At 41.3% G+C, this 14890-nt stretch overlaps 1 protein-coding gene across 2 annotated transcripts in view; it reads left to right on the plus strand.

Annotated features, from left to right (window-relative positions):
• LOC133410994 (E3 ubiquitin-protein ligase SH3RF3-like) overlaps window positions 1-13994 on the plus strand; it is a 95074-nt gene extending 81080 nt beyond the window's left edge. The window contains exons 8-10 of one of the 2 annotated variants that reach the window (XM_061692762.1): window positions 4110-4429; window positions 8933-9291; window positions 10070-13994. In XM_061692762.1, the coding sequence (XP_061548746.1) occupies window positions 4110-4429; window positions 8933-9291; window positions 10070-10238 (848 nt within the window). In that variant the 3' untranslated portion in view covers window positions 10239-13994. The remainder of the gene's footprint in view (window positions 1-4109; window positions 4430-8932; window positions 9292-10069) is intronic. The other variant, XM_061692763.1, reaches the window with a different exon arrangement.
• The last annotated feature ends 896 nt before the right edge of the window (window positions 13995-14890 follow it).

Here is a 14890-nt window from a genome sequence, read left to right on the forward strand (position 1 = left end):
CTGTGCATCTTAAGATGTTTCTGGTGGAGTGGCACGTCTGCCCGCTGAGCCCTGTCTAATCAGCACACGCTTCAAAGTAATCAGTTAACACTTGATTACAAACACATTTGTCGTCACCTTTGCACCGTTGTGCTGCCCCACGTCAAGATCGGCTACAAAATGTTTTGACAGATGCGCAAATGAATGCTGAATGTTCGCAACACTGTGAGAAATCATTGTAACAACAGGATGATTTGATATTGTTAGACAACATGATTGGTTTTATTTATTCATTCTGAGACAAAAATAACATTACAGTGGAAGGTCTAAGGTTAAACAATCAATTGCAGAACATTTAGCGACTTGTGCTTAGTCGCAATAAAAAATATTTCCAGAGAATCTTCCGTTTTCCTTGTGTTATTATTGTCGACTTAGCCATACTGTATTGTACTTAACAGCAAGTGGGTGTTGTTGCCACAATGTGTGTTATTTCCGATTCGATGGTGGCCGTCACATATTTCCGTTTTGGGTTTTGTTATAGCATTTGTAATCAGTATCACACAAAAAAGGCAGTAAAAAAGTACCGACAGTCAAAGTCTTGAAAGATAATTATTGTTAGCCTAATACCATAATTGTTTAACTTACTGTCACAATATCAGTATAAAATACCAATGTGCTGGCTCAATATTGTGGGGTTTTTTTCCCCCTTATGTCTGTATAGGTGCTCAGTCGTCCAGATCATAACAATCCACAGTTTGAATCAAAACACCTGGATTCTTCGTGTTTGTTAAAGTTTATGTTGTTGTTGGTTTTTTTCTTTTACGAAAACGGTAAAAAATTAAAATGGGCAATTATGCTGTTACGCTAACGAAATGCTGAAGTCTTGCATGAATCATCTATTACAGCAAATTCTTATGCTACTTTCGATGTGTATTTCTTGCAAAAAATGTTGGTGAAATTCCATATCCTTCTACCCCTGAGACATTCAATGTAGAGGTGCCGCACACTTTACGTATAATGAAAAATCCTTGGAGCTCAAATTTTAAACAGAGCCGTTAAAGCTAAACCAAGTTACTCCTACATTTGCTACTTTCATTTTACTCGTCAACAAAATGTCACCTATAAATGCATTCTCAACAAAAATTCTGGAGCTCAAAATATGCAGCTAAAAATTTGTGTATATATATATATATATATATATATATATATATATATATATATAAATGATTCAAATGTAGCTGCCATGTGCTTCAAGGTTGTTTTGTCCTGCAGTAACACAGTACTCCAGGAATAACATGGACTCCTGCTGGAAAGTCTCAAAATGTTGAGTGTACTGTACCTTAGCTCTTCTTTGTCAAAAAGGCAAGTCTTCCACTTAATGTTGGCTCCACAAATGCATCTTTCTGAAGAATGTTGTTGTTTTTGGACTTTACACCGATGTTATCGGGCTGATCGGTATCGGCCGATATTTAGCATTTTATGCTGATCGGCTTTAATGTCATAATTCGCCGAGGCTCCGCAAAAGACATTTAAGACGTTGCCATCGTGCACAGTATATTTGAGTCCAAAAGCTAGTTTATTTTTAGCCTTGTCACGTGTCTTTTGACGTAGTATTGGATATATCTGACGGCCAATAAAGTTCTTAAAAAAAAAAAAATGTGAAAAAAAACGGCGGTGTGGAACAGACAACACGTCTGAGACAGACAACACGTAATGCCCGGATGATAATGTTGTGGAGAGTAAAGTGACATGACTGGTTCTCTCATGTTGATTTGACCTGACTGATTAGACTACACGATCTGACTAGAGCAGTGATTTCCAACCTTTATGGGGGCAAGGAACATATTTTACAATTGAAAAATCTCACGGAACTCCAACAAACAAAAATGTCACAAAAAGGGGATACATTGATGACTGTATGTACTTCCTAGCATCTAATAGAAGACCATTTATCATTTGTTCTGTCTGTCACTATGCCTCACTGGCATACATAGATGAACAAAGATACATCATTTATTGTAAACATCATTTTTTGAGCAATTAAGTACACAAGTATATACAGTAAATGAACAGGCCATTTAAATAGACACATTCCTCCATCTTGTGATCGGATCGGTGATCGGTTATAACGTTTTTCAACTAACCGGTGATCGGCCCCAAAAATCCTGATCGTGTAAAGCCTCGTTGTTTTGTTTCAATTTACGTCTACTTTGTCAAATAGAATTACATTTCAATACTGGAGACACATTGGACATATTAACAGTATTACCAAGAATAGAAAAAGCCTTCTGTTCCTGCTTCCAAATCTAAAGTCACCGCAGGCAATCACCGACATATTCAAACGATGGGTTAATATAATCACAGATCAATCTTCCACCACGCCATCCTTGCTTCGTGAGTTCAGCCAGTGTTAACAGGCTGCTAGACCTGAGGCCATGTTCATGCACAAAGCCTGGAAAAGCAGTGGGAAGACATTGCGGTAAACAGAAAATCATTGAGAAAATGTGAGGAAAAATACAAACTTACATACAAGGTAGTCAAATTAATGAGTGATTTGTCTACCTGCTTAAAATACATCAGCAGAGAAGGCACATTTGCGACACATGCCAAATAATGTGAAAACCTGGAGGCAAGGCTAAGGAGAGCTAAACAAAGGTAACCCAAAAACTGCTTTAAAATAGAAACATTGCTGCTATGTTGGCGCTGTAGGGCAGAGTTGGAAGCAAGTAAATAAACCTTGGCAGGTCTGCGTGGCATGTGAGGATGATGTGGAGCAGGTGTTAGTAGTGTTGTGTGAACACACACACACAGCACTGCTTGACACTGAAAAGACTGGGCCGCACAAAGAAACGCACTGCCGAATGACATCACTTTGTTTTTGTGTTCGATGTAGGCGTAATGACAGAGCCTCTTGCCTCTTTCGCTTTTAACCCTGGTCTCCGGTTGTTTCGTTTCCATACGCACTCACACATCTGGACTACATTACAAAGCAGCAAGCCGCATTGAGAACTGCAGCGTTTTACAGCAGGTGGCTCGAAACTATGCACGCATATGTGTTGTTGTTGGTTTTTGGTTTGAACCTTTACTGCCTAATGTCCACATACAGATGGAAGCTGATTACTGAGATTAGTTTTAAGACAGCTACTTACTGCTTGGGAAATTTCATGGTTAAGAATTATTCAATACTCATAGAAAGTTAGGTATATTAGGCTTTGGAGTGAAATTTCAGGAGGAACCTAAAATGCACAAGATCCTTCACAGATTGACTTAATTTGACCTTCTCTGAACCTTTGAATGCACAAGTCCAGCTGTTCAATGTTTTTGTGTATGTACAAGTTGTTGTTCTCCAACAAGAGGCTGAATGACAAAATTCACAATAGGTGTTAGATCCATGAAAATGTTCAAGCACGTCCACTTCTATGCCTTTCTGTAACTTTTCCAGTCTCTCTGTTGCAACCTGCTGATGATACTCTGCGACACACCCCGTTTCAAGCCTTGCAATGGCGAGGTAAGGCTGATCCATTGTTAAGAGTCGTCTTGGTCTCATCATGTCAAAATGTGAAGAGCAGGAGGCTGAGGACTGTCTCAGTACCAAATCAAATTGAACCAGGAAATGTATTGGTTGACTAATGGATCGTAAATGTTGACTTTTGGGTCCGTCAGCAAGTTGGCAAAAGTACTGAACCTTTGAACTGTTGGACGTGCATTCAAAAGTTAAGAAATTAAGTTCACATGTACAGTAAAGGTTAAAGTGTATTTCAGGCTCATTGTGAAATTTCCCCCAAAAGCCAAATATTCCCCAACTTTTTATGAGTCGTGTATTTGGCTGCTCAAATTCCCTCGCATTCGTTCGAGTGGTGAAAAATAATAAACCACCATAATGTATTGCCATTCTTGCTGGAAGGCTATAGTGCCAACAACTTTGCCACCCTGGTTTCATCACGCATGTTATTTCTCATTAATTATTATTATTACTTAATCTAATTAAGAGTATAGAGTCTATAAAGAAGTGAAATATGGAGATAAATGTTCCCTTCCAGAATTAATGAGGACTAATGGCTACTACCTGCTTTCAGTGAAAGGTCCTCTCGGGTATGTTAATGCAGAAAATATATTTGTGTCTATTTTAGTCCATAGTTCTCCTGGTGGAAGCCCAGAGCGCCCCACGGTGGCGATATCTTCCCTGCGCTCTCAGAGCTCCTCACCTTCACGTTGCTCCGGCCAATCCGGTCGCCCGCTCTCCATGACGTCTCCCGGACCCAGTTTGGGGCCCCCCCCTCTTTCGTCCCCCGCCTCGCGGCCCCACCTGCCCCTGTCGTCTCCTTTGTCTTGCCTCACGCCTCCCAACGTGGCAGCGGTGCTATTTAACGGGGAACCGGCCATCCCCCTGCAGCCGCCCTCACCGGGTCCCTCTCGCGCACCTGCGCAATGCGCCCCCAAAACAGAGAAGGTAGGTGTCTGATATTGAACAATTATTGAAATTGCAATGGGAAGTTATTGTATGATGTTTTATGGACTTTGAGCACGGTATTCTCGTGGCCAGCACGTCTGCCTCACAGTTTTCAGAAATTTCAGCGTTCGACTCTCGGCTCCGGTGTTCCTCTGTGGAGTTTGCATGCTCTCCCCGTGCTCATGTGGGTTTTCTCCGGGTACTCTGGCTTCCTCCCACATTCCAGTAACACGCTGGTCAGATTCACTGAGGACTGTAAATTGTCCATTGATGAGTGTGTCAGCCTCTTGCCCAAAGTCAGCTCTGACAGGCTCCAACTCACCTGCAAACACAAAAGGAAATGGATGGATTAGACAAAGACAAATCACCTCAACCCTTGCAAAGGCAGCCTATTACCCTGTATTTCTCTAACACTCCCATCTCCAAAACAAACTTTCCAAATTGAATATAAAAAGGCTATTGCTTGTTCAGGAGAGCATTCTGAAAATGTAATAGTTTCTCAATTGGCCCACGCTGTAGCCCTCCAGCAAAAGCAGTGAAACGTAACAGAGCTAATTATTGAATCATTTCTGCCTTAACCGCTGCAAAGCATTGGAATTGTCTGAAGTGACGCCACCGTGTGTGTTGCTATGTATACATGCGTGGCCCCGTTCGACCTGCTTCAGTAAGTCTCCCGCACCTTACGGCACTCATGTTGAACTCCGTCTCGAACACCGCCTCCTCTGCCGCCTTCGTCTGCTGCGTGGAAACGCGGGGTGTCAAATCGGGACATGCTCACGTTGAATGATGGCAGTGAAAAGCTCTGCATCTGTCTAAGCTCCATTTGTTTTCACTGCTGGCTCCGCTGTGTTGGACAGCTAATCTAACTACATGGCTAGCTGACAAACAGTTCTGTGATGGTGGAACAGCAGGCTTGTTTATATCATCCCACTCTAAGATGGCTCTTGTTTTTTCCATGAGGCCCGGATATTAATGAATCCTCTTCTCCTGCCACGGCTACAGATTTTATTTGTACTCTATTTTCGTGTCTGTCCAATTTGGTTGGGTGTCTCTTGTGTGTTAGGAATGCGTACAGGCACGGTTGGATGAGTTTCACTTCTTGTTAGTGTAATTTTCAGGTGTCCCAATAGTTTGGCAATAAAATATACAGTAACTTCCGTACGTATGGACCACAACCCCATCACAAACCTATGAATAGAATTAGCCTATAGATCCAATTGCCCAATTCCGATTTAATACTTGTATCCAATTTCCATGTGCTTTTCAAATGACACATGTCCTTTATGGTTGTGTTTCCACTGAGAGAACATAAATTGTACATAAATAACTGTTGACACCACTCAGTAACAATGTGAAAATAAACAATAATATGTAAATAATGCTAATATTAAATGTTACATACCATTTAGCTGGCCCACCTAATAATTGAAATGAGGATAACCACCTCATTACCCCTTTGGCCACCGTCTGCTATTATGTTGCTTTTTTTAATGCGGCTGTTTTTCAGCATGTTAATTTGTGTTGTTTGAGTGGGTGCGGGTGTGCATATGTCACCAAGTGGTGTATTTTAATGATGTCAAGCTCATTGACAAGGTACAGTGTTTATAAAAAGTCTACCAACCCCTGTTCAAGTGCCAGGTTTTGTTAAGGTCCAGTGAAACCAAGGTTGAACTTTTTGACCATAGTTGCAAGAAGTATGTTTGGTGCAAACACAACACTGCTCATCTCCAAAAGAATACCACCCCAACAGTAACGCATGGTGGTGGCAGCATCAGGCTTTAGGGCTGTTTTTCTTCAGATTGGAACTTGGGTCTTAGTCAAGTTAGAGGGAATTATGAGCAGTTCAATTCATAATCGTTCATAGTCATTGTTAGCACAAAACCTAAATGCTTCGGCCAAAAACCAAGAACATTTCAGGAAAAGCCTACTAGAACAGCTGAAATGTATTTGTGTTTTATAAAAGGCACTTGAAATGGTGGCAGGTGTGTGCCGACTCCCGTTTACATGTGTTCGAATGTGATTGGGCAATTCTGAACACAGCGACATTCCATAGTTATAAGAAGGTGTCCAAACTTGTGCAACCACATTATTTCAGCTTTCGCTCTCAAAAATATTTTAAAAAAAAATAATGATTATTATTATTTGTACAGGTTGTAGAACATCATGAATGGTGGAAAAAAAAGTTTTGAACCGTTTCATCTTGGTGTTCTTATTTTATGTCACAAAAACCTGGCATGTGAACAGGGGTGTGAAGACTTTTTATATCCACTGTATATCCAATCTGTGCATCTGCAGAATACTGCACTCATATTGGCACCTAGATGAGTTATCAAATTTGTGTCCACATTTGGAGGAGGCCTGATTCCGGTCTGATTCCATGCATTTTTGTGGAATTACGCTGTCATGACACATATCTCAATTGTGTCTAACTTGAGCTCTGCAGTGTAAAATAAAGAAGTGATGTATTGACTCACAGCTGTTTCTGAAGCCCATATTGTGTAGGCACGAGGCGCTGTTCTTTTTTCAACTGGTGGAAATAATCTATAATAATCATTATAATGTATCTAAATTGCTCTAGACATGTTCACGATTTTTCTCACCACCTACAAGTTACTTGAAATGGGTTTAATGTCTTGTTTATTACTTGAAGAAAGTAATAAATAAGTTGCTGTCAAGTGTTTATTGTGTGTCTTGCTTCGTCAGTAAGGAAGACATTTCCACGGAAATGCTGGCTTTTTTACTATTAATGCAACCCTTCACAGTCAACTGTCTGAGGATGAGTCTGTCAGCTGCTGGTCTAGATTCAAATTGTTCAGCACCACTAGCGGTATGGGTAAATTCAGTCCACAACAGTTGGATTAATTGTCACCTCCTGTCCTAAATATGATCATATGATCATCCACGCTGAATCTCATCATCACACTCGATACCTTTTGTTGCTCTCAACGGCCGCTGTTCCAGTGTAACTGAATCTACGGGAAATGATGAAGCACATCCGATAATGTCTGGCAGACAGCTATGACCACACGCACACACACACAACACACACATGTTGAACATTTGGGAGACAGAACAAAGGATGCTTGTCAGATGGCGCTTCAGTGAGTCCTAAAAAAAAATCTGTTTCATTTTATTATAAGCAATGAGCAATAGTAATAAGGCTTTTTGCTCCCAATTATGATCACAGGTGGCTCGCTCAAACAAATCATCAGTCTAGTTCCTGTTTCTTTCGAAAGATCTGTTACAAAAATTGTAAATTGTCTTCACTTTTACTCATTAATTGTGAGCAAGTCCCTTTTTAAAATAAATCAAACAATACTTTAACAAACTATTTTCATTGCCGTCTTATTTGAAAACTAGGTACCCATCAATTTGTTGTGTCTATGTAATAATACGATGGGGCGATTCCACATTTATAGGGCTTCGCAATCATAACGACCGCTGAGGGAAACCATAACTACCAAATGGCCGGCAACGAAAAGGAGTTTGCCACCAAATCGTTTTGCTCGTCGTCCATAGTTGAAGAAACATTCATGACAGCAAAAAGTTACCGCGAGCCGTGCGATCTGTCAGCGTCTGTATTCATCTTTGGGATAATTTACTGGAAAAACTCTTCAAGACTGTTGAGCGTGGGTGAGCAAATGGTACAGTAATTAGGTTGACAGGTGGGCAGGAGCTGGGATCTCGAGCAGCACTTCTCGCAAGCATGTGGTCGGTCTCCTTCCTACCACTATTTGGAATGTGACCTTATCAATGGATGAATCAAACTCCTGCAACTGTGAGACCGGAATTAGATTGTGCGTTAACGTAATGCTCCATAAGGCCTCCTGCTGAGTTGACATTAGAGTTAAGTGGGTTTATACTGCCACTGTGTGGTTCATAGAACACCAGCCGCCATGTGGCACACTCCAAGGCAGTGGAAATACAATATAATCTGTCCATTGAAAGCAGAGGTGGTAAAGGTCCTATAAAATAGGCTGGTAATCAGGGCTTGACGTTAACAGACGCCAACCAGCCAAATGCGGGTGAATTTCAACAGTGGTGGGTAACACTGCCACTCTCACTAGCCACTTTGGAAGGAGAGCTGTAGGTGGCAGAAATGAAGATGTTGAGGTTCGCTCTCGGAGTGACCAGGTTGGATAAAATTAGAAATGGGCTCATCAGAGGGACAGCCAAGGTTAGATGTTTTGGAGACAAAGTTAGTAAGAGCAGACTTTGATGGTTTGGAGACGTCCAGAGGAGAGATAGTGAACATATTGGTAGAAGGGTGATGAGGATGGAGCTGCCAGGAAAGAGAGCTACAGGAAGACCGAAGAGAAGGTTCATGGATGTAGTGAGGGAAGACATGAGGGCAGTTGGTGCTCGAGAGGAGGATGCAGGAGAGAGGCTTACATGGGAAAGGATAACACGCTGTGGCGACCCCTAACGGGACAAGCCGAAAGGAAGAGAAGAAGATAGTGGTAATCATCTCTGCCTAACTTTTCCCTCTCTTGGCCCCATCAGAAGGAGAGGAAAGCAGGAGGTTTGTTGAAGCTCCTGTCAGGGGCAGCGGCCAAGAAGAAACCACGCTCACCGCCCACCTCCCCGCCCACCCACGATCGCTCCTTGGCTGGCCAAGGCACGGTGGTCACCAATCTGGCCCACCACCACCATGCCCGCTCCGGATCGTGTCCTATGGTCTCTCAGGGGCGGGCCGGCTCGTGTCCCGTCGAGATCGACATGGCGGGGGCCGTGGGGCTGGAACCTCTGCACAGGAAGTCGGGATCCTTGGATACAAACTTTCCAATGTCGCCCCCGCCAACGCGAGCCAGCAGCGTTCTCATGGTGCTCCGGCCCGAACCCAAACCCCTGTCCAGGGAAAGGTGGGTGCTCTCACTGACAAGACCTTATGAAAACAGCAAACATGTACAGTTAGTATATAGCAAATGCCACATTTCCACCAAGCAGTTAAATTTTGCTTCAAACCACTTGATTCTCAAACTTGTGGTATGCAAAAGAGCAACTGTATTTTAAATGAAGGATTATTTATTTACTGTATGTACAGAGGTCCCCAATTTACTAATTTTTTGAGAAACACTTTTTTTTTTTTTTTAGAAAAAAAAAACGCCATAGACAGGCTAATGAATCACGACATTATAACCCTTTAAGCGATGGATATTTGAACACAAACTATGAAGCAATACATGTAGTCAGACAATTTATCAATACTCACAGGTATAAATTATTTATCCTGTCTGTATGATACTGCCTCCTGGTGGCAATGGCGCACACTCCAGAAGGTGCACAATCTGAGCTGGAGTGATGATTTGACATTGTTTTGAGTTACGAGCATTTTTGGAATACAACATTTTTGGAATACATTTTTGGAATACAACCTCAGTTGTTGTTGGAATACAACCTCATTTTTGGAATACAACCTCAGTCTCATTTTTTTTGATGAAGGCTTTGGCCTATTACGCTACTATATTTTAATATTGGTCTTGATGGTGGTACTGGGAGTGCTATTGTTTTTCTCGGCGGTACTTTATGTGAAAAGTTTGAGAACCACTGTTATAAATCAGTATGCATGTACCCCGCTTCAGTTGAAATTGGCTGTACTTGCAGTTACTGACTTCATTCTGACCGTCATGTGTTGGGCAGGTACCGAGTGGTGGTGCCCTACCCGCCCCAGAGCGAGGCAGAGATCGAGCTTCGCGAGGGAGACGTGGTGTTCGTCCACAAGAAGCGAGACGACGGCTGGTACAAAGGCACCCTGCAGAGGACGGGACGGACCGGCCTGTTTCCTGGCAGCTTCGTGGAGAGCTTTTAAAAAGATGCGCAAAATCACTTGGCTTGATATTGGGGTTTCCAATCTGCCTTAAGGAGCTGTTCAGCTTGGAAAAAAAAAAAAATTGAGATTTTGAAATTGGAGTGTCAGCGACAAGCTTCTTCCTGTGGACTTTTTACAAATCAAAGGAAAAGACGGTAGCACAAGACGTCTTCATAAATCTGTCTCAATCCAGCACACTTTCACCAGGATTACCGCACTTTTCCATCCTCGTCCCGGGAGCGCCACATCAGAGGGGCTCCTCTCTGCGACTACTGAAGGCACACACACGCACACGCTCAAAGAGCACACATACAAAAGCTTCCCAGGTGTCGTCCACCAGCACAAAAAGTATCGGCTCGGCTTCAAACTGCGACCTCAGAACTCCTCTCTGGTGCGTTCTTTCTTTGCAAAGAACCATACCAGGATCATTGTGTTTGTGGCAATAAGCACACATTTCTTTTTTAAACTCAATATGTGTTGATGAAAAATGTGTGTAGCGTTGTTTTCCTTTCTCTATTTGTTTTGTTTTTATAAATGTTCAGATTGATATTTGTGTTGTCCTAAACTGTGATCTGTCACTGGATTTGTTCGTATTTTAAAAAACAAAGGTGCAACAAGTAATTTGATCATTGATTTTTATATTTATTGATCTGAAATGGTTTTATTCTTCTATTTAATGTTTCCCCCATGCACATGGTGGCTTTAAGTGAGGAAGAAAAATGGCTTGCTGAATGTAAAAAAAAAAAAAAAAAAAAAGGTATACAAACTTTTGGGATGATGAATTTGTATTGTTAAAGTTATTTTTTTGTGTTTGTGTAATGGAAGCAGAGATGAGATTGCACTTGGTGATATTTCATACAGCCTAACATTATATCTGCACTCGATGTGATTTGACCATTGTCAACCGATACGTAAAAACTATTTTGCTTCAAACAAGCTTTTTTTTTGTTTTGTTTTGTTTTGTTTGTTTAGCTAAATGAAAAAAAACCTCCTCAAATTCTACAGTTTAGAGGACATAGCAGCAGTGTGAAGAAAATGATAGTCGTATAGATGAGGTGGAGACGCAAAAGAGTCCGACGGTGTGAACGGAAGCTTTTCATTCTACAACTGCCAAACCTTTGAAAGCAACTCTGATCTTGTTGATATTTTTGTACAAGGCTTCAGTAAGTGTACAGTCTGCTTTATGAATTTCTATGTCCTGAGAGTCAGTCCAAGCCAGTTTACATCTGTCACACTATCTACCTTTTCCCCCTCTTTTTGGAGAGTCAGGCCAAACTCGAGGGTTTGACTCAGAATGTGTGGACGCGTGTATGTGCGTGTGTGTGTGTGTGTGTGTGTGTGTGTGTGTTTGGGCTGAGGTTCTGTTCACGGTGACAAGGGAAGGCCTTAAAAGGAACATGGAATGTGCATGCATATCCTGAATGTGTGTGTAAAGTGTGAGTGAGGCAGATTTGTAATTGTTGGCCGTAGGTAAAGCTCATTGATTGGGTCAGCATGCATTTATTTTATTTTATTTTATTTACTAAGACCTACAGTCCTATGTGAAGCTGTTGTGATGGATATAAGAAGGTAAAAATCACCCTTGAAAATAAAAGGAAAAAAATGTTGATAATTTAGAAGATTGAAAGAAATATTTGTTATATTGGACAGGTAAAAACTACATGTAAATTGAAACTGAAAATAGTTGAAATTTGAACTTAGAACGTGTGTAAAGGCTAAGGGATCCATAATTCTTACGATCAAAATGTAAATTGTATGCACCATCAAAGTTTATTTAAAAACGGTATTGGACGAGATCATGGAAGAGGAGCAGTTGGTGTGCACACATCGCCACCTACTGGCCTGGCATGTCTACTGCAACATTTTGAAGGTCCCTGTGAACAGATATGGAGTCATCTGTTCAAAAAAGAATTGCATTTTTTTGCCCCTGAAGCCACACTTTTGGGTAGTTAATTACAGTTACTTCAAATGTTTCCAAATGTACTTTCTACAATTGAACTTGGACATGATTGGATCATAATGAGCGCTAAATATGAGCAGGTGTGCAGTTTTCTTTTACTAGGTGGTGTCAACATTTTTTACTGTTTGATCTATATGGAAAAGACGAGAACAAATAACAGCGGTGCCTTGATTTGCGTGCTTAATTCGTTCTGTGACCCCGCCTGTAACTCGAAACACTCAAATCAATCTTCCTCATTGAAATGAATGGGAATTCCATTCATCCGTTCCAGCCCCACAGTGTGTGCGCTTTGGCCACCAGGGGGCAGCATAATACAATCATTGACACACAAAGAGTTTCACAACTGACTCAGTAAGCATCTGTCAACATATGTCGCTTCACAGTTTGAGTTCAAATATCCCTTTGCTTTAAGGGTTATGACACGACAACTATCAATGTTACTTAGCCCGTCTATGGCTTTTTGCATTTTGTGTTAGCATTAAGCTAGCAGAGATTCATAATGTCAAGTTGTTTTTCTAATACACATTTAATTCTCTTGTTCTATGTTTAGTTTAACAGTAAACCAGATGGTAGTGGCAGGAAACAGCTCGAAGCCTCTTTTGTAAAGCATTGCTAACTATGTGCCAAACTGCTGCATGTTGTGATGTGAGTTAAGTCCGTTAAGTTGGCATCGAGCGCTCGTATCTTGAATTTTTGCTCACGAGTCGAAGCAAAAAAAAAATTGTCAGAGATCAAAATCAAAATGTCGGGTCACTCATAAGTCAAGGCACCACAAATGTACTAGTTTGAAAAATGGTGACAAGTACGGCTGTGTTGTTTCACTTCAGCCCTGAAGGTGCAGTATCAGCTGGATTTGGCCGGTCACTGCATCGCTTGCTTGACCCCCGATGCAAGTTGACGATAACAGCAATCAAAAGAAACACTTTATTTGGATCGTCACCAATGTGTACTGTGTTGGGCCACCACTCTACACAGTCACATGGGAATCCGTTGTGTAATTATTGCATAATCCTGCTACCAAACGGCAATCTTATCTTTCTGCCATGCTTGGCGGCGGTAATCATAAAAGTAGTTCCTAGGCGTTTATTCATGAGTCCTACTGCATCAAGACCTGGATAAATTTGAAGACATTAACAAGAGCCAACTCCCAGGTATCTTCTTTTGGAGAACTTTTCAGCACATTTCTTGGAATGAAAACTGGAAAACGGGAATATTTCGACACTCATAGCACAAACCGATTCCTCGATTCCCTGAAAACAGTGAAACAAAAAAGTGCACAAACGCGTCGAGTTGAAGAAGCTCTCTCGCTCGCAGTGACGAGAGAGAGTGGGAGGCACGGTAATCCCGTGCATCTGTAGCAACTCTGCAAAGTAGATTAAGGTCAAAGTTGAAGTGGAGCAAAACTGGACTCGCAAGTTACACAAATTATTAGTAGTCCACGGGGAAGAAAAGCGCAGCACAAACAACAAACTGAACTTTGCATGTCAAAATCACTCCGATATGGTGAAAATGTTTTTTTATGGGGTACGAATGTGTGTGAGTGAGTTTTGAGTGTGTGTTTCGGGGGAGGCCTCTGTATGTAGCTCTACACATGGAAAGAAAGAAAAAAGCGGCGTGGACGCTCATCAGGACTGAGTCAGGTCTCTTTTGTGTACAGCAAGCAGTCAAATAAAAAGAAAAAAGTCTATCTAATTCTATATTGTGCAGAATATTTACAGGCCTTTGGTGCCATTGAAGTCATGCTCCGCGCTGGCCGAACTCGACCATGTGATCATGATACATCGTCTTGTACTGATGAGCCGTGGTTGACTTGATTGTTTTTTTTCCATGTCAAGTGCATTTTTCGCAATAAATGCCTTTGATTTAAAAAAGATATTTGATGGTCTTTTTTTATTTTATTTTGCATGTATGTGTGAAGCTTCTGTCTATACAAAGATAGTTATGCTCAGTTTTCATCGACATTTTGTTAAATTTGTGTTTTTGGTTCTTTTTAATCATTTGTCCCTGGGTTAGAAAACAGGGTTAGGGTTTCAAATTAGGGCTTCAAAACAGCGTTACGGTTTCAAAGTAGGGTTTCCAAACGGGGTTACCTCAGCACCTTTGACATCTGCATTCAACTATACTACTAGTTCTCACTGTTAACTAGTTGAATTTCATTATGTCAGTAGTAGTAGTACTCATAGCAGGCAGCTGGGAATTATTGCACAGTTTTGCCAAAGTAGCAACATGTACTTGTACTAGTATGCTAACCTTTCTGCTAGTGAGGACAAAGACTATACTAGTAACTAGTAAAACCTTGAGCTGGATGTCAAGGATTTTGAACTGTTAGGACAACTTTCCATAAAGTCATGTACCAGTATGCTCTTTGTTCTACATCGTCAGACAATTCACCACACTAGTAGAAACACTTGTTCGTCACATTTTGTCCACTATTGTGTGACATTTTGACACACCAATAGGACAACTTTGACATACTACTAGCACAACTCCATGTTATTAGTGAGGCAAAAGTGCTAGTGGGCATTTTGGTGCTCCAAGTAGTGTCCGGGAGGCAACTAGTGTGTGACAAGGTAGTGAAAAAAATCGTCTCAGTGGTCAGGACATTTAAGATGGATCAAGGATATCTAATATATCCATTTATATCCAATAAATGCTTAAACAGTTTTCCATGTATTTTATAAGTATGTATGTA

This window comes from Phycodurus eques, chromosome 12 (assembly GCF_024500275.1).
Source record: "Phycodurus eques isolate BA_2022a chromosome 12, UOR_Pequ_1.1, whole genome shotgun sequence".
NCBI classification, from domain to species: Eukaryota; Metazoa; Chordata; class Actinopteri; order Syngnathiformes; family Syngnathidae; genus Phycodurus; species Phycodurus eques.